Source organism: Perca fluviatilis, chromosome 7 (assembly GCF_010015445.1).
Source record: "Perca fluviatilis chromosome 7, GENO_Pfluv_1.0, whole genome shotgun sequence".
Lineage (NCBI taxonomy): Eukaryota > Metazoa > Chordata > Actinopteri > Perciformes > Percidae > Perca > Perca fluviatilis.
The window spans coordinates 19,433,180-19,458,459 of NC_053118.1; the positions used below are offsets into that span (position 1 = coordinate 19,433,180).

Genomic DNA, 25,280 nt, shown 5'->3' on the forward strand with positions numbered 1-25,280 from the left:
TATTGATACATGTGATCTATTAGTAACATTAAGTTTTTTAAATTACACATTTGTATTTGTTGTTAAAGCAACTTTAGAACTGATTATTTGTTAGGGACACAAAGGCACCAATTTTGTGGAATGACAAGCAGATATTTGTAAGGGTTTATTGATGTATTTGTCAAACTATTGCCTAACTCTTCCTGTGAAGCATCCATAAACAGTTAATGAATGACTGACAATACATAGATAGATTATGTATTGTCCTTTAACAAGGAAATGTTTGTACAAAGACCTCACATAAATGGATACATAAATACGTTGTATACCACAACATGACAACATGAGAGACATAACATCCACACACATACCTAAACACATATCATTTATCGATGTATTCTGATGTATGGCAGAGGGAACAAAACTCCTGCCATACTGTAGCGTGCCTGTTTCCAGGCCAGGGAGCAATATCTATGGCCAGATGGAATCAGTGTAAAGAATGGGTTGCGAGGGTGCTGGGGTCATGTGCAATGATACAACTGGTGCATGGCTTAGCTGTTGAGGTCTGAGAGGTTGGTGTTGGAGAGGCCAATCATTTTGGCGGCGTTGTGTGATGCATATGAGTTTGTTCCAGTTGGAGACAGATGTCATTGGTGAAGAAACAGGGGAAACAATAGTGGAGGTAGGGTTGAATTATACTTTTATAGAGCAGTGACAGAAGGTGGGGGCCAAAATAAAGTGCTTTAAGCTTGTGAATGGCAGAGAGTCTTTGTTGGCAACATTTGTGGATGTTAGTGGTGTGTTGATCAAAGCTCAATTTGTTGACCAGGGTGAGTCAGAGATATTTGAAGCACGCCAATGGCATGCACTGTTTATGGTATGTTGCTGAGAAAGCTGTGTACCCAGTGGATAAGAAGTGTGGTGTTGGGGGGGGGGGTTTCGGGATCACCTGGTGGCGCTGAATCGCGTTAAAAGCAAAACTGAAGTCGAAAAAGAAGAGTCTGGCGAAGTTATCTGGTGATTCGAGGTGTTGTAGGAGGGAGTGGAGGAGGCATACAACGCTGCTTGACTAATAAATTTATATTATACTGTTTTGTTATATGTAATAGTCAAGTGCATATTTATAATTACTTCTTCTCTCTCTATGACAAATGAGCAAACTCCATCTGCTGTCTTAAGGATTTTTTGTCAAACTACTATTTACAAAGTCAATAATGAACCTTCAACATGTCTTCATTATTTATACATTTTTAACAGTTTTAAAAGTCAATAAACAGTTGACACGTTTTATAAAAGTCTGTGGATTTATATGTGTTCTTAAATATATCATTGTTACTGTATACTGTTTCAAAACAATCATTTTTAACTTTACAATAAATCCTATAAACATCGTTTTTCTCCAGTAAACCAGTGCTTCCTGTGCATTGACCCTTCTTTATCAGATAAGACACTGTTAAACTGTCATATGTGTTCCTACTAGGATTCAAAGGCTGCACACTGAATGAGTCTGACGCTCTGTGACACCACAGCCTAGTCAATCTATTACAGAGGTCCAGTTCATATTGCAGGATCTCATGGTGTGAGCCTCAATTTACATCCCAGACCTTCACAGTGCACTATTGAATCACTGCAATACTAGTGTTCGACAGATCATGAAGTTACAACTCCCCAATCCAGGCCTGGAGGACAGAATACTGTCCCATCAGCAGCTGGACAAACTGGAGAAGGACGAGGCTGGAGACAGACCAAAATGGGACAACAAGACCCAGTACATGTTGACCTGTGTTGGGTTTTGTGTGGGACTTGGAAATGTCTGGCGGTTCCCCTACTTGTGTCAGAGTCATGGAGGAGGCAAGTGATACTTTCATGGTTTACTGTACTTATTCCATATTTGACTATTTTAAATAACATTGTTTGATTGGAACAAAAATATTTCATACCTTATTATATCCAATCCAGACTTTTTGGAGTACATGAGCATTAGGTATACTCCCATACTTCTATATTAACATTTCATTTACAGACATCAGGGAGGTATTTGTCTGCCTGCTACTGCCATCAAAACATAATTTTAGATTGCCTGTTTGTAAAAGAAATAGAAGGTGGTTTGGTTTTATTTCTGAAGTCAAAAGATGTGTAACAGCCAACATAAAATGGAAAGCCATTTACTTTGTACCTAAACTGATAAATGCACACGTATATGTAGTTTTGGGTGGATTTGTTCCTTTGCTTCTACTGGGTTTGATTTTTACGAGCATATTTTGTATTTTTACATTGTTTTTATGTGTGAATGTATTGTTTGCTGTTGTTTTATGTTTGCAAACTAGCTTGCCTCAATTGTCCCTGTGGGGCAAATTATTAAGCATTTTGAATTAAACTGGATCGATTTGCAGTGCAGTTCTGGATCACTGGGTATGATGATAAAGTCCACCTAATAGTTGATACCCTTGTCCAATTAAGTAGTAAATGAACAACCTCTCCAGTGGATATCACAAGACCAGTGATCCAATAATGACTACTCTATATCCTTATATCTGTTACAGTAGTTGAGGCATCTTAAATCACATTAAGCAGTGAAGAGTCAACAAGATGGCCTGAAACTGATATGTGTAGATAAGACATTTTATACTCTCTGACTCACAGGAAATCCTTAAAGTAAAAGTAAAATGGATTATACATTGCATTATGAACCTAACTAAATCAACTGTTGGACTTTATCTCTGCATGTGTTCCAGTGTATCCTAAATGATTAACGTCAAGATTTATTTATATTAATGATTTATTGTTACCATGACACCATAACCAGTTCCTTTTTTTTTTCTCCAGGAGCATTTATGATACCATTTTTGATCCTGCTGGTTCTTGAAGGAATCCCACTTCTGCACCTTGAGTTTGCTATTGGTCAACGTTTAAGAAGAGGCAGTTTGGGAGTGTGGGCTACAATTCATCCCTATTTGACTGGCATTGGTGAGAAACATTCTTTGCATAATGTTTGCTACAATTAGTGCAAACGTGCCCTAAAAGAAACCCTTTTAAAACATTCATTGGCAGGTATTGCATCTATGTGTGTATCTCTGACGATCAGCCTCTACTACAACACCATTATGGCCTGGATTCTGTGGTACTTGTTTAATTCATTTCAAGAGTCTCTGCCTTGGAGCCAATGTCCCATGAATGCTAATTTGACAGGTAATGCTACAACTGGTATGGCACTTCTGCAGTATGAGAATTATTATAGAAACTTGACTTTGGCTTGATGACACACTCAGTTATTATATGATGTCAGGTATTGTCTCCGAGTGTGAGAGGAGCTCCCCTGTGGATTATTTCTGGTACAGGGAGACCCTGAACACAACTCCAGCGATTGAAGAAGACGGCGGTCTGCAGTGGTGGATACTGTTATGTCATATATGTGCGTGGTCTGTCCTCTATATCTGCATCATTCGTGGTATTGAGACCACCGGGAAGGTACAGCACATTGCTTACTAAAATAAAACAAAGATAAGATTTTAATTCAGCTAAACCGTAATTGTGTGAATACTTTGTTTTTTCTAAGGCTGTGTATGTGACTTCGACACTTCCCTACGTGGTGCTGACAATTTTTCTGATCAGAGGGTTGACCCTGAAGGGCTCTTTGAATGGAGTTAAGTTTCTCTTCACACCAGACGTAAGTTGCATTTTTTTTAAATTCATTTTAACGATAACACTGGTCTTTATGATCTAATGTTAAAAATATGTTTGAATGCATATTGTCAATTACGAGGACAACATTTAATGCGAAGATATTTTTAGCATTTTCACATAAAATATAATAAAAAATCAGTTTGTGGTGCTCTACCAGCTACCCCCATCTGTGGCATATTTTACCAAAGTCCTCTGAATAGACCTCAGCCATAGTAGCCTCATTAGAGGTACTAAGTAGACCATGCATAGCAATATGTTTATCCATAATTGTGTACTTACTTACTTATTCTTTCAGTTAACAGAGCTGGCTAAGCCATCAACATGGCTCGATGCGGGTGCTCAAGTTTTCTATTCCTTCTCTCTGGCTTTTGGTGGTCTTATTTCCTTCTCCAGCTATAACTCAGTGCAGTAAGTTATTTTGTTTTAACCTGTGGTGTTTAAAATTACAGGTAATTGCACTGTACTTCTAAAGTACCTAAATAAAGTATCTAAATAAAAATGCATTTTTTCTTTAGTAATAACTGTGAACAGGATGCAGTGATTATCTCTATCATCAACGGTATCACCTCTGTCTATGCGGCAACCGTCATTTACACCATAATCGGCTTCAGAGCAACAGAGAGATTTGACAACTGTCTTTCTGGGTACATCATGCCTTTTTTTTTGTCAAATTATACATTTTACCAGCTCAATATGTTTTTTCTTCAGCGGTACATTGACTGTAAAAACCTTTTTAACCTAACAAATTTTGCGTTTCAGAAACATCCTAACATTACTAAATGTGTTTGAGCTTCCTGAGGGCAACATCACTGACAGCAACTACAATCAGGTTGTTGAGCATCTTAATGCAACACACCCTGAGGTTTTTCAACAGCTGGATCTTAAGACCTGCAACTTAAATACTTTTCTTAGTGAGGTAAGATTATGTATACACCAAGACAACAGCTTCCCTTTTAGTGGAAACTTAACTGCGATTATTTTTGTTACATGATCCCTGCCATGCTTTGCTATAACACTGTGCTGTGTTTGGGCCTAGGGAGTTGAAGGGACTGGTTTAGCCTTCATTGTGTTCACTGAGGCTATCACCAAGATGCCCCTCTCACCGTTGTGGGCTGTCCTTTTCTTCATAATGCTCTTCTGTCTTGGCCTGTCTTCTATGTTTGGTAACATTGAGGGAGTTCTAGTACCACTGCAAGACCTCAAGGTCTTCCCTAAGACATGGCCAAAAGAGGTTGTCACTGGTAACTCCCACGTGTATTCTCTCATTTTATATAAATAAGGATTTCTGGTATATTGTATCAACTCTTTGCTCTCCATCAGGTGTAACGTGCATGCTCTGCTGTCTGGTGGGTCTGATATTTATCCAAGGCTCAGGAAGCTATTGGCTTTCACTCTTTGACACCTATGGAGGATCCATCCCTCTGCTAGTTGTTGCATTCTGCGAGATGATCTCAGTGGTGTACATATATGGGATAGACAGGTGATATTAAAATAGATTATTTTATGTCACTGTTTATGTCTTTCATCAATTAAGAGATGAGAGGAACACAATTATAGCATGGTATCACAACCCACACTATTATTGCACCACCTTTATTAAGGGAAGCTTGTTTGGCAATTAAATATGTGTGTCACTGTCCTCCTATAGGTTCAATGATGATATTAAGTTCATGATTGGACACAAACCCAACTTCTTCTGGCAGGCGTCATGGAGAGTCATCAGCCCACTCATCATGTTTATCATCTTGGTCTTTTACTTCGTCACTAAAGTTTCTGAAAAGATCGTTTACAAAGCCTGGAATCCTGAATCGGTAAATAAGATTTTATGTTGAGATGATCTCCCATCAATTACGGCTAATGATCTTCTAAAACATACATTTGCCACTGAAAACACAAGATATAGCATTTTTTCTTTGTCTTTGCAGAATACATTCCCCACACTGGAAGAAAAGCCATATCCAGTCTGGATCTATGCGATCATCTTTATATTGGCAGGGATACCCAGTCTTGCTGTGCCTTTCGTTTGTGTCTGGAAATGCTTAAAGTCAAAGAAGAGGGATAAGCCACCTCTCGATAATATCTCTGACCAAATTCAAATGAACAATGAGAGCAAAAAATCCACAGCCTAATATTGTGGTAAAATCCCCAATTTTCTATTTTGCTCTTTTTCAAGAACATTTAAGTGGTTGCTATCATGGTTTAATCGACGCAATTTTAAAATAGAAGGCATAGCTTTTCTGAACAGAACTCTGTGGTTCCTCAGCCACCTGTGACAGCGCTCACTTCTTAGCAGTGAATCAGGTGACAATATGTAAAGCTGTAAAATTCAAAAGACACAGCTACATAACAATTTGCTTTAAGGTTGGTCTGTTTCCTGTTAATTCAAAGACGTCTCCCAAAACAGTAGCTTATTGGCTTTCTATTCTCTCAGTTATTTGTCGAGTAGTAGTGTGGCTTTCTGCAAGGCATCACTCTCAGATTACCCGTCGTAAAAAGACCTTGTCATCCTAAAAACACCAGAAACAATGTCCTCAAACAATGTCATTGAGTGCATTGAGCTAACAACAAATCTGTATACTATCACTTTTGTGAAGGCAATACATTTGGCTAATACAATGGTATTACATTTGTATTGTGTCCAATTAATGCAAAGAAATGAAAATCTACTGAACGCAGGATCTTAGTGCATGGGTTGATCTTTCAGACGGCTTAAGTATGATTTGACTATTCCATGTAGCCATTTGAGAATGAGAGGAGGTGCTGCTCTTGTCCTTCTGGGTCAAAATTGAAAATGTTTTTGTCGCTTTTTTTTAACATGTTTTTGTCGCTTTTTTCAACGCTTTTTATACATAGTCAATACACCTAATTTATTTGACATTATACCTAATTTTTGAGTTAAAAAAAAGCAATAATTATGAATTATTTTTGACTAATAGTTCAGAGGATGTTGAGTGGATCACAGACTGGTATCGGTCAGTAAGTTGTAAGTTTAGTCAGGATATACTGTTTTGATTTCTTTTTTCAAATGCTATAAAATTGTATTAAACACCCAAAACTCAATGAAAGTTAGTATTTATTTTTCCTGGGAAGAATATTGTGGTTCCATACGTCCAATGTACATCCATGCATCCATGTTATTATTTAATAACAAGCAATTTGGTTGAATATTTCTGATATAAAAAACTTTGAAAACGGGTCTAATTTGACCCGAGGACAACACAAAGGTTAAGCCATGTAATGAAGGTGCACCCATCTGTCCAGCTGGGGGCACTACTGTGACGTATTTGAGAAGTAAATTAAATATTGATTAAATCAGCTGCATAGTGTTGTGTTATTTTAAATCCCTTAGATTCTGCATTTGTCTGTAATAAAATAAAACTGATTGACACTATGTGTGCTGTATGACTCTACTCTGTTTTCCAGTTAAGAATAATGAATGTGAGTGATTGAGGTCTGTATGAATATCATACAGAATAGAAATTCAGTACAAGGCATTTTAAATAGTGTTTTTGTTGATTAACTCTGATAAGGAACTCCATACACACTACACACTACATGCATGCCTTTTTTCTGGTGTAAGTTAAGTTTGTTAATTACCACTGACTGAAATAACCCAGACTGTGTGCAAATAACAGTAATGTAAACTGTATCACGTAATACATTAAAATGCATGAGTACAATCAGTTATACTCCCTGGGTTCCTTATTTATGCAGCGTTGTATTACAATCAACTGTTATCACCTCTGTTCCCAAATCATATCTTGCCACTTTACTCTACACAAGGGCTTATTATTAAACAAACAAACCACATTGTTCACACAGCGTCAAGAGCTAACAAGAAAAATGGGGCTGATGAAGCAAATGTTGCTCCTTGTCTCCTGATACAAACAGGTAACAAGTCACCAGGTCCTCCCCTTCTCTTCAGACAGAGTGGACAAGTCAGACTTAAAAAGATTTACCACGTCAAATATACTGAAATAACATAAAGGACAAACAAGTGATGGATAGAGACGCTGAAAGTGCTGAGCAGACGCAGGTTGATGGACTTAAAGAGATCGCTGAAAGACCAAAATGGGACAATAAAGTTCAATATTTGCTAACCTGCATAGGTTTTGCTGTGGGACTTGGCAATGTGTGGAGATTTCCATATTTGTGTCAAATCTATGGTGGAGGTAAGAGCATTTCATTTACAGTGTGCTTTGCGATGTTAAAATAAAAAAGTAAAGTTGGACAGTCTGGCAAATATTGTTTTTTTTTTGGTTTCCATGAAGAGAAATATGTTGCAGTCAATAGTCCAAAGGCTTTCTTGATAAAACTGTTGCCGTTATTAAAAAAACTAAATTATTTCTTTAATCATTTTTTATTCCCTTGAATAATATGAAAATACCAAGAAACATTTCTCGAAAAAAAATTTTTGTGTAAATTACACCCTTCCTCACCAGGATAATTGTATTTTCTTAAATTTCCCCAGACAGAGGCACATAGAAACAGACTCCAGACAAACAGTTGTACTGCGATGTGGCACGATAACACAATAGTCACACCTTTTTGTTGACATTCCGAGTTTTCCTATCAGCTGTTATTTAACCATTACCGTCTTACTTTATATATTTTCACGTGTGGCATGACTGAGCTATGGTTGGAGTTATGACTTTGCTGTGATTTCCTGCTATAATCATCTTGTTTTTCCAGCACACAACAGATGTGTCTGACTGACTTTTCAAGATAAAGTTGCTAATCATCTTGATTAATTTGAATAAATCATTAAAATAAGAACTTGATTTAATTTACTGTCAATTTGTCATGCATCACTTCCAAATATACTTATACATAAAAACTGTTTATGTGACTGTCAACATGTCATCAGTGATTAATCTTCTTTGTTCGGTCCTTTGCCTGTGATCAGAAAATAACTTGAATGAGTTATCAATCTGCACGTTTATTTTTCTAGTGAAAGTCAATCTAGACACCTGTCTGACCAGATGGATTATAATAATTGGCTCTCGCCAATGAATTAGAGAGAGATAATACTTGTGATTAATACTTAATACTAAGTGATTATGTGACTGTAGCAGATTTGTTTCTTCTTCTTCTTCTTCTTCATAGCTCTGATATCTACTTAATACAATTCCAACTTGGATAGTTCACTACTATACAAAATGGATACTTAATTAAGCCAATAAAAAAATGGTTCAAAAAGTTTTCACTACTCCATACAGTGGTTACACTGCATGTCTGGTGTTAAGATCTATTCCTGGATATGAGTGAATGTGATAAAGCTCTGCTTGTTGATAATAAAATGTCCAGTAATCAGAAACTGAATGACCTTCAACCATAAAGGCAATGCCGCTGTTTATTAAGGTGAAGTCAATAACTTACTGAGAAACTCATGTTTATGGTTTTATTGTCAGTTGCCACAATAACTTTATTATCACTTTTAAATTTGTTTTATATTAAGGGGCGTTTCTGATTCCTTATGCCATTGCCTTGGTGTTTGAGGGACTTCCTCTGCTGCACATGGAACTGGCCATCGGACAACGACTCCGCATGGGAAGTGTTGGAGTGTGGAATTCAATCTCCCCTTATCTGGGAGGTTTAGGTGAGAAGGTTTGTTCTATGAACATTACACAGAAAAGCAAGATGCCAAAAAAAGGGGAATGTACTTCACAACATAAAGTTGTGTAAAACTTGCATCATTGCCATCCGTAATATACATAGTCTACATTTCTTGGTGAATAATGCCAATGTGTACACACAGGTGTGGCTTCCTTGGTAGTATCCTTCCTAGTTGGTCTGTTCTACAACATGATCTTGGCCTGGATCCTCTGGTACTTCTTCCACTCCTTTCAAAATCCACTTCCCTGGAGGGACTGCCCATTAAATTTGAATCGGACTGGTAATTTCTTACATCATGATAATATAAATTAACAATAAATGTTGAATAATAACCAGTAAAAGACAGACAGACAGTCCCATTTATTAATCATGATGAATAATGTCTTTGATACAGGCTGGGTAAGTGAATGTGAGAAGAGCTCGTCAGTGAACTATTTCTGGTATCGTGAAACACTGAACATTACGCCTAACATTGAGACCAGCGGGTCCGTACAGTGGTGGCTAGTGCTGTGTCTTGCATCTGCTTGGTGCCTCGTGTACATCTGCTTCATTCGTGGAATTGAGACTATTGGGAAGGTAATTTACCTGTTTGATGAAATGCTAAAAAAGTATTTGTATTGTCATATCCATTTGTTATATCTTCTAGCCTAGATACCAGCATTTCATGGCAACATGTTGGAACCATGAGAGTTAACACTGGCTTTCCTCACACAGATTACATGAGCTAAAAAGACACATGAATATGAAATGGACTATGCACTAGAAACAAAGTGCAGCTGCCTTTTCATCCTTAGTCATGTAAGGCTGGAAGAGAGAAGTGCATCCCACTGTAAATCCCTCCAATTTGCTCAAATACAATTCTGGCCTTAACTTGGCAGATATTCACTACGCATGCCATTTACAAATCAAACCTTAAACCTGCTGTCTCCAAAACAGCAGAGTGACAATAACTTCTGCAAAAGCAGAACGCAGGATGTTTTTTCACATATATTATGAATCCTGGTAGAGGCTGCATTAAAGGCGATAAAGGTGATGGATGGAAGATTGATGTTTATTATCTTGACAAGTTACAGTAACTCAAGTATTTAGAGCTCTCTAACCTTGCGAGGCTCTTCAAAACACCCTTACAAAACCACCTGCAATTTGACAACATTTTAGTTTTACTTCAGTTAAATGGGAGTGCATACATATGGTTAAAAAAACTCTAATTCTACTAATTCTGTTGGATGTGAGTATGAAATATTTAATCAGCATCAAAACATTTTCAACAGGCTATTTATGTCACAGCCACCTTTCCGTATCTTGTTCTGACCATCTTCTTGGTCAGATCATTGACTCTGGCTGGGGCCACAGATGGCTTAATATATCTCTTCACTCCAAATGTAAGTTTGTCTTTAGTTTCATATTGCAATAATGTCATGACAAGAATTAAATAGTAAAATGTGATATCTAACTAGCAATTTATATTTTCATTACAGTGGGAAACCCTGAAAAACCCTGAGGTCTGGTTGGATGCTGCTACTCAGATCTTTTTCTCTTTGTCTTTGGCCTTTGGGGGACTTATTGCTTTTTCCAGTTACAATGCTCAAAAGTAAGAACCTTTCGAACACATTTTCATTCATGAAAGACAATGTAATGTCCAAAAATAAAATAAAAACTATATTTTATCTTTGCAGGAATAACTGTGAGAGAGATGCCCTAATTGTTGGATGTGTGAACAGTTTTACGTCAATTTATGCATCAATTCCTATTTTTGCCATTCTTGGATTTAAAGCAAATGAAAACTACAATGACTGCAAAAATTGGTAAGTACCATATAGGTAAGTATGGTGTGCTTTAGTACATTATATTCAGCTTGATAATTATACAGTATTATTATAAGATGTGCAACTGATGATTATATAATTACAAGCTGTAGTAGTGTTAACTCATTACATTTCTTGTTGATTTTAGGAACATACTGACATTGACTAATTCATTCAACATTGGGGATGAGAACATAACCCTAGAAAACTATGACGACTGGTTCAAGTATCTCAACACAACTGATCCCTCGGAGGTCAAAAGCCTCAATCTAAAGACATGTAACCTGCAGACTTTCCTGGACCAGGTACAGTACATCCATTACTATTAACATTTAAAAGTTATTAAAAGTTTTGATTTTAACTGCTTTCTCCATGACGTTTTGTGAGATGGCTGCGTATGAGATCATGCATCACATTTACTTCCTACCTGTAGAGCGCCTCTGGAACCGGACTGGCCTTCATTGTGTTCACTGAGGCGGTGATAAAAATGCCAGGCTCTCAGGTGTGGGCGGTGCTCTTCTTTATCATGCTCTTCAGCCTGGGCCTCTCCTCTATGTTTGGAAATCTAGAGGGGGTCCTTACTCCTCTGCTTGACCTGCACATGATTCCACCCTGGATTCCTAAAGAAATTTTCACAGGTAAACCAAAAGATCTGATAACATTATACAGTGTTTGCTATTATGGCATTTGGGGCACTGACAACACTTGTTTGCATTGTATTATAATATTAACAAAAAACTGGCAAGGTTAGGTGGAAAACATACTCTTACTCTCTATACATAACAGTGATTAATAAGGATAAATTATGACACACTTATACAAATGTCATGTGTAAAAAGTCCACCTGTTGATTCAAAGTAAATGTGCCTTTTGGATACATTAGTTTTGATAGGAACCCTTTGTAAATGTTCTTTTGATATGAAATTATGTATTCACGTGTGAAACACATATTGTCATGTCAAGTATTCAAGGTGAGAATGGGCTGTAAAATTACTTTAGTGCAGGTAGGCTGTAAAGGTTCTTGCATTAGTGAATTCAGCATATTAATCATCATGGCATGAAATAAAATGTATTTTCTTTTTTGCTTATAGGGTTAATATGTCTCACCTCCTTTACTGTGGCCCTAATCTTTACTTTGGGCTCTGGAAACTACTGGCTGGAGATTTTCAACAGTTACGTGGGATCCATGCCTCTGCTCATCATAGCATTCTTTGAGATCATTAGTGTGGTATACATCTATGGAATAAACAAGTAATACTTTCATATCAACATTATAGTTGAAATATAAAAAAACAAAAACAACATTTGAATGATTCGACAAAGGGATTCTGTTTGTGCACAGGTTTAATGACGACATTGAATGGATGTCAGGTCGGAGACCAAACATCTACTGGCAGGCCACTTGGCGCTTCATCAGTCCTTTCATGCTTCTGGTGGTTTTTGTGGCATATGTAGTAGTCGAGGCTGAAAAACAACCTACATATAACGCCTGGAACCCAGATTACGTAAGAAAGATTTTACAGTAGCTCTTCAACATCACTATGTAGAATGATGAAATAAAAGACATTGACTTTCTGATCCATTACCCCTACAGGTGCAATTCCCCCTTGCTGATGTTCAGCCCTATCCTGAATGGGTTTTTGTTATCTGTGTTCTCTTATCTGTCCTTCCTGTTGTATCCATTCCTCTTGTGGCTCTCTACAAATTAATGGGCTTCCTGAAGAAGTACATCATGAACAGGCACAACCAAAATCCATATACAAATGAATGATGTCATGGAGAATTGTAAGGGAAGTGTTTAGCTGCTTTATCTGAGTGGTGGTCAGGACTACCAGTGGTAGGCTACATACCATTTGAGATATGTTGTCATTTAATAACTTCTTCATTTGGAAACCAAAAGGCAAACAAAATATTTTTGCTGATTCTTTCTTTCATATGTTTTCTATCTTTTGATTAGTATGGTATTACAAGATTCTAATTACATTACATATACAGTAAACATGATTTTATCATTAGAATAACATATTGGCAGTATGAGCTGTACTTTTAGTATATTTGATAAATTAAAACACATCCATTTGCTGTAATTTCAGTATATTTGCTAAATTAAAGCTTTTTTTTTAATTTACACAAGTGCATTTATATTGGTGAAAGAAATGCGAACACTGTCTACTAGATCTACTAGATCAAATCACTGCAAGAGTATATCTCTGAGAAAAATATGAATAAAAGAATAGCAAAGGCTGGAACTGAATATGAGGTCTGTGTTAATATTTGATTAAAGGAAGACTACAGTTAATTTCCTGTGTTGATGTTTTGAATGGGAAGAAAGAGAGGGTGATGGATAACTTTTCTAAATGGGTTGTGATAAGCACTTTATTCGTTCTCAAAAAAAGAAAATATCACAAAGATTTTCAGTGGAAATGTCACATGAGCTGATATTTGTAGCAATGTTGTGTTTGTATGTTCGGTTAATATTATCATCGTCTCTACCCTCTGTTACCTGCAAGTGTGGAAACAGTGATGTAGTGTTGCATGATGTGTCCTTTATGTAACTGTTTCACATGTCAACAGTGCATGTGGGTGTATGAGAGTTGTAGGACTGTGCTTGTGTGTGTGTGTGTGTGTGTGTGTGTGTGTGTGTGTGTGTGTGTGTGTGTGTGTGTGTGTGTGTGTGTGTGTGTGTGTGTTTGGGGGGGGGGGGGGGGGGGGAGCATGTGCTTACTGATCATGCGCACGTGTGTATTTTGAGCCATACGAGTTACACAGTTGTCCTTTTTGTGGTGTGGGTGGACAGTGATATTGTCCCCCCTGTGTCACGTGCTTTGGAATATGCTGGCTGCCTTTGTTGTCCCTCTGCCTGTTCTGCTTTTCTGGCACTTTCATACAATGGTGCACTTGAACACTGCAATGTTATTAAGCCTTTCAAAAAAACTACAGCTTGAATTCCAGCTCTCAGGAAAGACTAGCATCCCAATGTAGGATACATGGCACAAGATACATAATCGAGGAACAACAGTAAGGATTGAGTGGAACATCAGAACAAAGGTGATGACCCTGCATTGACTTATGAACGCTTGAATTATTGTCGGTTTAAGACTCGGTTTATAGAGCTATACAAGGTGTCACGCTAATGCTATTGCTAAACGTTAGTTTGACACACTTTTTCTTTATTTATTTTATTTTATTCACAATCTAACTTGTTGACCAATGGCAGTTATTATTTATGCCTCTGAGAAAAAACTAATTTGAAGTGACTGATGTGAAGTAAATTAGATGTGGAATACTTAATAATAATATTACAGTGTTGTAAACCCACTGAAGAGGTTACAGCAGGTTTGCTGAGTTCAAAAGGACACGGTGTTCCAACTTTTGTTGCATAAGGTAAAATAAATTGTGTATTTAATTAGTGCATACAACATCGCAACATGTTGATTTTTGGTGCTGTCTATAAAATTGTATGATAACCACTAATGGATCTAAACATTCTTGTAGTCATCAACAACAATGTAACCTTGGTGTCTTTCAAAGCATCCAATGATGCTGTGACCTACAGTAATGAAACACTGTACTATTAACAATGGGGACAAGAGTGCGACAAGTTCAACAGTTTTTGACCTACGATCCCACACTAGGAAATGTCTAAGCGAGCAGACGCCTCCCAGTGTGGGGGGGTTGTGGTGGAGTTTGAGTCTGACGACATCAGGGATGCAAGAGCTAAAAGGGCGAGGAGTATACCAGGTGAAGTCAACTTTAAATCCAGTTAGAATTTGTGCAATGTATTTGTAGCAAATATGTGTGCTTATTCGATTTTCATGCATTTCCTCGTAAGGTTCAGCTCTTATCTACCTCAAGGGTCCCAAGTTTCTCATCTATGTCAGTGGAGCATTGTCTATGTGGGTAAGAATCATTTCCTGAAGAAACAGATTCCTGGAGAAATAGATAAGACATTGAATCTTAAATAACTGCAAGGTAGTGTACTTACTGTTAACTGTGCGACAGCATACAGACAGCAGCTTGCAAAACATTACATAACCATGCCCTTTTATGTTGTTTTAAACAGGGCGACCGCATGTGGCACTTTGCAATTTCTGTGTTCCTGATTGAGCTGTATGGCCGTAACCTGCTGTTGACTGCGGTGTTTGGGTTGGTAGTGGCTGGGTCAGTGCTCATGCTAGGGGCTTTGATTGGAGACTGGGTTGATCGCAATCCCAGGAATAAAGGTAAGAAACACTCATTTGAATTTTTTTGCATGCAGTATATATCGTAGAACAGTGATATAGATCAGCGGATCTCAATCTTGGGCCCAGAAGTCTGCTGGTTTCCTATCCCGCCAGGTGGTGAATTGCATTCACAGACGATGTCTCAAGTGTAAATCAGTCCCAGATTTGATAGCTAGACCTGACACCAGCAGGACTTCAGGCACAAGGCTCACATCTGTCAAGGCTAGCATTCACTTTTTACAGAGAATATCGTCTATGTTGTGAGAGTCTAAAACAATTTATTTTGTCTCCTATTTTAGTTGCACATGCATCTCTTTTCATTCAGAACATCTCAGTGACAGTATGTAGCATTGTGCTCATGTTGGTGTTCTCATATAAGCAAAGGATTGAACAGATCTGGGATGGATGGCTTACTGTGAGTATTTGACTAATAATTACATTTCATAACTTGACACCATGTTGATCTGCAAATGGAATACTCACCATGATTATCACACAGAGGAGTTATTGCTGCTGTTGTTCCCTCTGTCCTGTGTCCCTGTTGTCTCTGCTTCTGAGCTTGTGGCTACTCTGTGCTGTCATAGTAACATGTTGCATCGCAAAACTTACACAAGGTGGTTTGTTATACGGTGGTGATCGTCCTGGCAGATGTGGCAAACCTTGCAAGCACAGCACTGACCATTGCCATTCAGAGGGACTGGATTGTGGTTATCACAGGCTACAACCGAGGTCACCTAGCTGGTGAGGGGATCCATTCTCTGTTAATACACATATTTGTTTGCATTCCATGTTTGTCACGCGTCACTGGTTGGGCACCATACCCACGATACATGCTTGAATTACAGAGAATATCAGGTATTGGTCTGTTTCTGCTCTTGCTGACCGTCCTCTAGTGGAAGCACATTAACCTCTGTGTCTTTGATCCTAACAAAAGGAATGAATGCAACCATGAGGCGGATAGATCAGGTGACTAACATCCTGGCCCCACTAGCAGTGGGACAGGTCATGACCCTGGCCTCCAATGTAGTTGGCTGTGGCTTCATCCTGGGCTGGAACCTTGTGTCTCTCATTGTGGAGTTCTTCTTCTTGTCACGGGTGTACCGCATCGTCCCTGCTCTTTCAATCAAACCACCAGTGGTGGAGGTGGATCAGGTGTTTCTGCAGAGGGTTGAGAGGAGATTGTCACAAGGTAAAGACTATGTGTTGTTTCTGACCTTTCCTGTATTACCAGATTTTACCTTTAGAATGCTAGATTATGAGATTTACCGTAAATGTGCATAAAGGCCAGTGGGCATCATGGAGTCCTAAACATAACAAGTGACCTTGTAATTATAAAAAAGAAAAGTTATACAATGTGTATTAGGCTAAAATATGTTAACAATGCTTGCTTGTAGTCAGCAATGTAAAGACGACATACAGCATCTACTGTTAACTGCGGGTGATTATGCAATGCTGGCTGGCATCAGTTTTAGTATACTACAGTATACATTAAAATCCCATTCTCCTCAGCTTCTATCACCACTTATATCACAATGGTTTCCTTTTTTAAAGTTCGGTGAGAAAGTGTTAATAATCAACAAAAATTTTTGCTTTGAAATTCAATTCAAATGTTGAAAACAACGCTTCTATGGAGGGATTTAGGGCGTAGACATCATGAAGGGTACTACTGATGTAGTGAAATTTGTGCCAACAGATTTTCATTTGGCTTAAGGAAATGATGGTTAAAAATTAGACAACTTCACAATAAAGTTGAAACACTTGGAATTATTTGAAATAACATCCAAAAATATACCATTTCTCCAGATTGTTATAGAAAGTATTTGTTGTATTATAAAATGCTGTGAGCCGTCTTCTACGGCGTGCTGTAAGTTCATTAATTCTATATCATACAAAAGTAGACAATCACATTAAAATGACTAAAGGCATTATAGAACTAGAATATCAAGATCCAAAGCTTAATTGAAGCACAAACTGAGGACACAATCCTCAGTTTATGTACAGCACCCAACTGACACAGTCCACATAGTCTACATTTGCAGCCCATGGAGATAAGTGTAGATGGTCTGTATGTGACAGATGAATTGGATTCTAACATGACATGGTGAAAAAAGGGTGCACAACACCAATTGGGCCTTCACTATTGATGAACACAAGTGATGGATGACATTCCTTTTTCTCATCAGGGGAAGGTAATGTTGCACAACCTCAACCTCTGACCGAAGGAAACTGCAACACAGGCCTGCACCTAAAAGAAATCACCAACCTGCCGCTGTGTTTCCGGAGGTTTCGCTGGCTGGTGAGCACCTGCAAGGACGGCTGGAGGGCCTACTATCGCCAGCCTGTCTTCTTGGCAGGAATGGGTCTGGCTTTCCTCTACACCACAGTGCTGGGCTTTGACTGCATCACCACTGGCTATGCATATACTCAGGGCATAAGCGGCTCCCTCCTTAGTCTGCTGATGGGTGTATCGGCTATCACAGGGCTGATGGGCACCGTGATGTTCACCAGACTCAGGAAGTCCTATGGCCTTGTTAACACAGGCATCATCTCAAGCTGCATCCACCTGGGCTGCTTGCTGCTGTGTGTGTGCTCTGTGTTTGCCCCTGGCAGCCCTATGGATCTTAGCTTGCTGATGCCCTACATTACCTCCAACTCCTCCTCTGAGCTTGGAGGGATGGCAAGCCAAAGGCAAAAACATACTTATCCTCTGAGGGGGGGCAGCAATCAACCACTGCTACCCGACCGCTCCTCCATCCACTGGACCAACAACACTGTACTCTTTGACAACGTCCCCTCTGACACAGCGCCAGAATCTTACATCTCCATTATCCTTCTGTTCTTGGGTGTCATCACAGCACGCATTGGTGAGTAGGACATCCGAATCTGACTGGTTCCAATGGACACCAAAACTTAAATGAGTACACGATATACAATAGGCTTAATGGGAATACTGTCAACAGGGCTTCCCCTATATATTGGCATTGCAGATACTATCAGCCAATATCAGCTTATCATATTGCCATCTATGTTAGGCAATAAAACTATTCCCATAAATTAAATAATTGTGTGAAGAACTGAATACATGCACAGCTGTTTTGTATTTTGTATTGTATTTTGTAAATCTTTTAATCTGGAAAGCACTTTGTGCTTAATGCTTGGAAAGTGCTATATACAATTAGTATGACTATTGACCAAATAAAGTCCAGGTTTTCTTTTAAACCCCAATGACATCTGTGTTTTAGGTCTCTGGTCCTTCGACCTGACAGTGACCCAGCTCCTGCAGGAGAACATCTGTGAGTCAGAGAGGGGTGTGGTAAATGGGGTGCAGAGCTCTATGAATTACCTGATGGATCTGCTTCACTTCATCATGGTCATTTCCGCTCCACAGCCACAGCACTTTGGCATCCTAGTTATCATTTCTGTATTATTCATCACCACTGGGCACACTATGTACTTCCTGTATGCACACAAAGCCAAGAGAAAACGCCGCCTCAACACATAAGGAGCAGACATGGCCCACACATCCAGACATGAGATGCTTATCAGCACTGACTCCACTCTGCACCTGTGAAATGAATGTCTCCCTCCTACTCCGTCAGCAATCTTATTGCAACACTCCACTCCCGACTTAGCCATTCATTTCAGCACAACACAGCAAGTGCCTGTCCCACCTTGTTTGCTTTCTTCCTGCAGGGCCACGTGCCACAGCAGCAAACAAGAACTCAGGTGAAATAGAGTGGGAGACACGCTCTCCCTTCGTGTACATAAGTTGAGGTGGCTACAATAAATGCAGCAATGGTACCTCCAGGGGAAATGTCCTAATCTAATGTACAACAGGACACAAAGGTAGCAGCTAAGGCACCAGCACATGCCTTTGCAAAACCTGTAAGATAACTGCAAGACTTTCATCAAACAAGCCTGTTAACTTACATAGCTTTTTGGATGGGAGGGTGGATGGATGGAGCGCTTTTTCTAACCTTCACTCAGTAAAGAACTGGTGTGGTGAGGAAAACTTAACAGTGATATGAAAATGCAAACAAGACGAGACGGTACTTCTACAAGTGGCATCGATGTTACTGATCCGTCCACTTGGAAATATTCCAGGATGTCCAAAAAGGAACATAAAGGGAACTTGATGTGAAATTGTTTCATTAGAAAAAAAAATATCTGAAAGGCAGCCCCCCTTTTAATGGACAGAAGTGAAAGGACAAAGTATTCCCTTCCCCTGGTTTGTTTCTCTGTGGATGAATCAAGCAAACATTTGCCTTTCTTTTATGCATGTAAACCTTGGTTATGGATAACAACAACAAAAATGATCACATCATGCCATGGACAAACTTTAATGCAAACTATTTTATTCTAATTGCTTGTGTACTTAGATGAACAAAAATAGTGTCCAAACTTTATTTCCTTCCCATATAAAGAGTGATATTAATAGTTTTATAGAAATCCAAGATGAAAGCAATCTTCATTTTGTGACATGTTTGAAATCAGTAATACCTATGTGTTGACAGCAAATGTTGATCACTGCTATTGGCAGTGTTGTATTACACTTTGCTTTTATTCTTTTGTAGTTCTGATGAACTAAACATTACCTTACCTCAACTAAGAACAAGAACACTGTTGGGAATATGACTTGGGAATTACTCTCAGCTACTGTTTGTTTTCATATTTCCTTCATGTACAGTGGAAATAACATCAACGTTTAACCTTTTGTCATACAACCAGCAACACATCTCAATATATTTGTATACTTTTCCTGTGAAATTTCTGTATAATATGTTGTCCTATTTTTTCAGACTGATAATTAAGATAATAAAGATGACTGAAGATGGTCTTTGGCCTCAAGTCTTCTGATCAGAATAATCAATTTATAAATGTATGTAATGTCAATGAAAGTGCTACACATACTACTCTAGATTCATTTACACTCAATAATCTACAACATTGTAAATCCATTTGGCCCTATTCACAGCCTGACACTCAAATAAAGTCCTCAATTCAACCTTTAAAAATTAGACTAATGGTAGTACTAGAATCATTCCAATAAAACGGACAGCCACCGTATACATACTGGGAACTATATTCTCAGAAGGTAAAGCACTGCTAGTTGGGTGGAGTGATTATTACGCCAACTCTGAGCGAATGCCAGGTGAACTCTCTGCTCCTCACCACCACAGGGCTTCTCAGGTGCTGCGAGCAAATCACTCCGCCCAAGTAGCAGAAGTAGCAGCTGCTTCGCCTTTCTGAGACTATAGTTCCCAGTATGTATACGGTTAGAAGATGGCTGTGTCTCATGTGACCTTGTTATTTGTACACACTGTGACTATACAAATCACAACATGTAAATAGGAAAATGTTGGCATTATTTTGTCGCTTATTGGGAGCATTGAGCTAGATGGAGTTACGACACGCACGGAGATGAGAAGGGTATGTATGGACTTATCTAACTCTGGGGGGTACGGTGAATAAGCTAAAGTCGCAATAAGGCGGCGTGTTCCTTTAACCCCCAAGGGGTCACCAAAGATTTTGCTGACAACTTCCTTTAATAGTACCTGAACTTGCAGTCAAAATACTAGAAAGCTTATACAACCTGAGATATAGTAGCCTACCACAGGTGAAGTTAATTCATTGTCAATCAGAATAAGCTGTAGCACCCACAAAGCTATAGCCTAATGGTTGTTAGCAGAAATACCAATACATATGCGTACGTTACGGGGAGAGTGTATGAAGAGAAACACTGCAAGGACAAAATAATACATTTATACAATATATAAATGTTGAGGACGTAAAAATGTCAAAGCCAAGGAAAGTACAGTATCCATATGCAAATGTAATGGCTTTTTGTAGCCAGTAGAGGTCAATGTCACATTAAATGGTCATCACCATGCCAGTATAGGAACATGTTAGGCCTTTGTGCATTATTACCATATGAATGATACACAATACACACACAGTATCTTTACACCTTATCTTAATCCTCAGATTTTCTATAAATTGTCAGCACCATCCAAGAGTAATTAGATATTGATGACTATCATCCAGAGGAATACATATGAGGACATACAAGGCTGGGTAGGAGACACAGATGGAAAGCATCCAGAATTGAAGGACATGAAAATCCAGGCTGTACTCCAGATATTCTCATCTGAAATGTCCAACATCCCCATGATGTAAACTCATTGCTACTCAAGCACGAGTAACAATGAATGTCAATAACAAAGACGAGTATGTAGGAAAGAGGCAAGAAATGATTGGTAGCTGCAATACTGCCACCATGCCACATATGTGTGCTAACTGGGAAGGAGTTCCAATATAGCCTACTGGTTTACCAGTGACCACTGTACAAGTACTGAATACTGGAGAGGCTTCTATTAGCCATACAAACTCAGATGTACATTAATGGAAGCCTCTCATATTTTAATATCTTGTTTCCAGTCCATGATATGATGATGATACTAAGTGACTTCCAGTGTCTGACACCATAAAAACCCCTATCCCGTTGCAGCCCTAACTTGATACACTAAATTAAGGTCATAATGCTTCCATCAAAATCACTAGTGTGTAGTTACCTTGGTAATGAACAGAAGCCATGAGTAGGCTGGTTAAGGCAAGTTTCCAGAAAGAACTGTTGTATGAGTGGGAGACTATCTTACTGGAAGCAGTAACGATACAGACCACTGCAGACTGCAAAATGAATCTGTACAGTCCTAGAACTATTTTCTGCCGTGTGCTCAACGGCTTCACCCTATTGTAGAAGCAGGAACACAACAGCTTTTTTCATCTCAGTGTCAGTCCAGTGTTTGACAGAGAAGGGTCCAGCTGCGGCCTGTAGCCGCTCACGCCACGCCCACAAGAAATTACGTCACTAACGCCACGCCCCCGGTGGCCGCTCACGCCACGCCCCCGGTGGCCGCTCACACCACGCCCCACGGTGGCCGCTCACACCCAAGGGGGTAAGTTTCGCTTCAGAACTCGAACCTCCTATGGCGCCATTGTGATGCTACAAAACGATCACCTCCCGTTAGCATTCCACTGACACATTCATTTTGACGTCACTTTGACAGCGAATAACTTTACATCTGAAGCGTTTAAAGACTCTATTTGTCCATTGTTTATTTCTAAAGAAACACGACAATGTATAAAAGGCTCCATTGCCTTGTACCTCACGTTATGGCTCCGTAGCAGACGTTTTTATAAAAATAGGCTAACGATTGTGTCACATAGTAGAGGAATTACCGTATAGTACAGGAGTAGCTCACAGGCAGTTTTGACTTACATGAGCTGTTTAGTTTAATTACTAATGTTAGCCTGTGTCCATGTTATCTCCTTACATATACCTACGCTCTCCATCTCTGCAAGATTGGGAATGATTGAGATTTCTCTTGGCACAGCTACCAGAAGACTTACAACTTTCAGACAGGTTACTCACGTCTCATCTACGTCTTCAAGCTCAGTTGGAGGCTGCGCAGTAACGCTCAGCGCTCACCGGAAAAGTGCTTCTAATATCCTTCACTGGTCTCCGTCCAGAGCAACGGGATCTGTTGGTCCATTATATACTGTCTATGCTTACACCACGCACATTTCTGACTTTCAGACAATAAGGTACAGCTTCATCTTGCCAGTGATGGCGGCAATGACTACAGAGAAGCACCAGGTAAGCTACTGATAATAGAGTTATTTAGCCTGTTATCACTTGTTTAAAATTAATATTACTATCTACAGCTATTGATGTCAGGTTAATAGTTAACAGGGTGGGTTTTGCAGCTCAAAGGCAAAATTTAACGCGGCAAAAGTATGCTAACGTTAGCTTAGCCTGTCAGAGGGTTGTGTGTTTGAGTGAGGTACTTCGCATGATGATATTTTTTATTAAATGAAAAATGACAGAGTTTCAGAAATACTAAAAAGTTACATATAGTCACTTTAATGTAATTTGAGTTATTGAGAATTGGCTACATTTGAAAGTTAAAGCTTCTTTTACTAATATTGTGTTGCATATATAATTTCTTCCTCTTCTCTTCATATTATTCTGGTGTTTTATAGAAAAAATATTTCTATTACTTTTTTTTTTTAACCTTTATTTTTTCAGGTGAAGGTTCACTGAGAGGCAGCCTCTCTTTTGCAGGAACGCCCATTCACACAGTTACACATTCATACCTGGAAGCTGCCCAGTACAACCACAGTCTGATCTGCTGGCCACACAGTTGGAGGTTAAGGGCCTTGCTCAAGGGTACCTCAGTGGTGGTAATGAGGGAGGGACAAGAGACAAGAGCTGCTCTTTCACTTTCCCCACCCAGATGTTATTCTGTCGGTCTGGGGATTGTACCGATGACTTCCCGGTCACAAGCTCTCTTCTCTAACCTTTAGGCCACCACTGCTGGACTTTATGTGACAAGATGCGGTCTGGAATATCTGGCTTCATTATTATTGCTACATGACCTTTCACAACATAATTGTATTGTTGTAAAATGTATTTTAAACACCAGAAGAAACAGAACTGATTACTTTTTTTTAGAAGCAAAGGGTGAAATTTGTATTTATTTTTCTATAGTACCACCCCGAACTATAGAAAACAGGCTTTTATTTAGAAAAATAAAATTAGAAATACAATTTTTGCAAAGCACTTTAGAAAATTGACTTTTATTTTGAAGGCGAAGAAAACAAGCTTTATTTATGTACATGACATCTTTTGACAGACATGTCCCCACCATGGTTCCCCACAAATTAGTTGCACGTCTGAAAGAACGCTACCAGGGATTTCACTGTTCCTGTTGTTTAGTATGTTCTTTCATTTTATGAGTGTGTGCAGCTGTTGGATTTCTGTAGGCCTACTTGACTGGGTGTTATTTTAGAAAGGGTATACAGTAACAAGCTCAATAGAGTTTCATCACTTTTTGAACTCTTTTGCAGCGCCGTAGGCCTACAGTAACAGTGTACCTCCCATGGTTGTCATGGTAGTCCCTGTTAAAAGACAACGGTATTAGAGCAAGCTCGCTAACAAATCTGACTTTAGGCAATCTCACTTTGCAATTCATTTACTTGAGAAACTGGGTCAGTGGTAGCACATTAAAGCGGGAGTTGTCCTCATGGCTTTGTCTCACTAAGGAACATTCACTCGGAAGGAAGACAAGGTGGTTTAATGGTGAAATAGTATAGAATATACTACTGCTAAAAGACAGTATCAGAGGGGCTAGGTTTACTATCTAAAAATGTTCAAATCAAGGATGTGGTCAAATTAGTTTCTTTTCTCAATCAAAGAAAGTCAGTTTTGTATAACCAAAAAGATGAGGATTATTTTAAGAGCACTTGCATATGTTATTCATTTGAACTTGAAGCAGCAAATGATTAGAAAGCTTTATGAGCACATTCTGAATATATACAGTGCTGCTCATGAGTATAGGAACCTCTGCTAATACTATAATTATTATTACTTATTATACTATGCATCCTGATTAAGTTCCCTTGGCCTTTGGAATTAAAATAGCCCCATATCATCACATGCCCTTCACCATACCTAGAGATTGGCATGGGGTACTTTCGATAAAATCATCTCTTAATGCAGATAAAACCAGGTATTAGGCTAACTAAAATAAAACCATGCCAATTCTCTAGGTATGGTGAAGGGTATGTGATGATATGGGGCTATTTTAATTCCAAATGCCAAGGGAACTTAATCAGGATGCATAGTATCCTGGATCCATGAAATAACTGGCCTTTAAAAATAAAAAATCTGCCTGCCTCTATGGGAATTTAACATAGGGGTGTGTATACTTATGCCCCCTGTATTTTAAGGAAGAACATTTATTTATTTATGATACATTATTCATTCACAAAGAAAATTGGTGTCCTTAAAGATTGAATTTTTCCTCATTTTTGTTAATTAAGGCATTAAGATAAATTTTTTTATTCCTCTTTTTAGTCAACTTTAGCATGGGTTCCTATACTCATGAGCAGCACTGTAGAGCCCGGCTGT

General features: G+C 38.8%; 3 protein-coding genes and 1 long non-coding RNA gene across 4 annotated transcripts; all 4 read left to right on the forward strand.

The window, feature by feature from the left end:
• The first annotated feature begins 1,510 nt into the window (after nucleotides 1-1,510).
• slc6a19b (solute carrier family 6 member 19b) lies at nucleotides 1,511-7,054 on the forward strand. Its single transcript, XM_039804704.1, has 12 exons — nucleotides 1,511-1,830; nucleotides 2,806-2,946; nucleotides 3,031-3,168; nucleotides 3,266-3,447; nucleotides 3,536-3,646; nucleotides 3,959-4,071; nucleotides 4,179-4,307; nucleotides 4,423-4,579; nucleotides 4,700-4,904; nucleotides 4,984-5,143; nucleotides 5,312-5,474; nucleotides 5,589-7,054. Exons 1-12 carry the CDS (start codon nucleotides 1,632-1,634, stop codon nucleotides 5,790-5,792), a joined length of 1,902 nt encoding a protein of 633 aa, XP_039660638.1. The 5' UTR covers nucleotides 1,511-1,631; the 3' UTR covers nucleotides 5,793-7,054.
• Nucleotides 7,055-7,657: 603 nt separating this feature from the next.
• LOC120561621 (sodium-dependent neutral amino acid transporter B(0)AT3-like) lies at nucleotides 7,658-12,938 on the forward strand. Its single transcript, XM_039804777.1, has 12 exons — nucleotides 7,658-7,835; nucleotides 9,122-9,262; nucleotides 9,422-9,559; nucleotides 9,674-9,855; nucleotides 10,551-10,661; nucleotides 10,758-10,870; nucleotides 10,956-11,084; nucleotides 11,233-11,389; nucleotides 11,518-11,722; nucleotides 12,176-12,335; nucleotides 12,427-12,589; nucleotides 12,679-12,938. The coding sequence occupies exons 1-12, from the start codon at nucleotides 7,664-7,666 to the stop codon at nucleotides 12,853-12,855; spliced, it is 1,848 nt and encodes a 615-aa protein (XP_039660711.1). The 5' UTR covers nucleotides 7,658-7,663; the 3' UTR covers nucleotides 12,856-12,938.
• A 1,049-nt stretch (nucleotides 12,939-13,987) lies between these two features.
• si:ch211-254p10.2 (solute carrier family 40 member 1) lies at nucleotides 13,988-20,104 on the forward strand. The gene is made up of 9 exons (XM_039804775.1): nucleotides 13,988-14,132; nucleotides 14,720-14,825; nucleotides 14,917-14,984; nucleotides 15,148-15,307; nucleotides 15,607-15,722; nucleotides 15,922-16,048; nucleotides 16,242-16,496; nucleotides 17,491-18,171; nucleotides 18,550-20,104. The coding sequence occupies exons 2-9, from the start codon at nucleotides 14,723-14,725 to the stop codon at nucleotides 18,807-18,809; spliced, it is 1,770 nt and encodes a 589-aa protein (XP_039660709.1). The 5' UTR covers nucleotides 13,988-14,132; nucleotides 14,720-14,722; the 3' UTR covers nucleotides 18,810-20,104.
• A 485-nt stretch (nucleotides 20,105-20,589) lies between these two features.
• On the forward strand, nucleotides 20,590-23,437 carry LOC120562732. The gene is made up of 3 exons (XR_005639814.1): nucleotides 20,590-20,737; nucleotides 22,905-22,964; nucleotides 23,397-23,437. It is a non-coding gene; the product is annotated as an uncharacterized LOC120562732 (long non-coding RNA).
• Nucleotides 23,438-25,280: the final 1,843 nt, after the last annotated feature.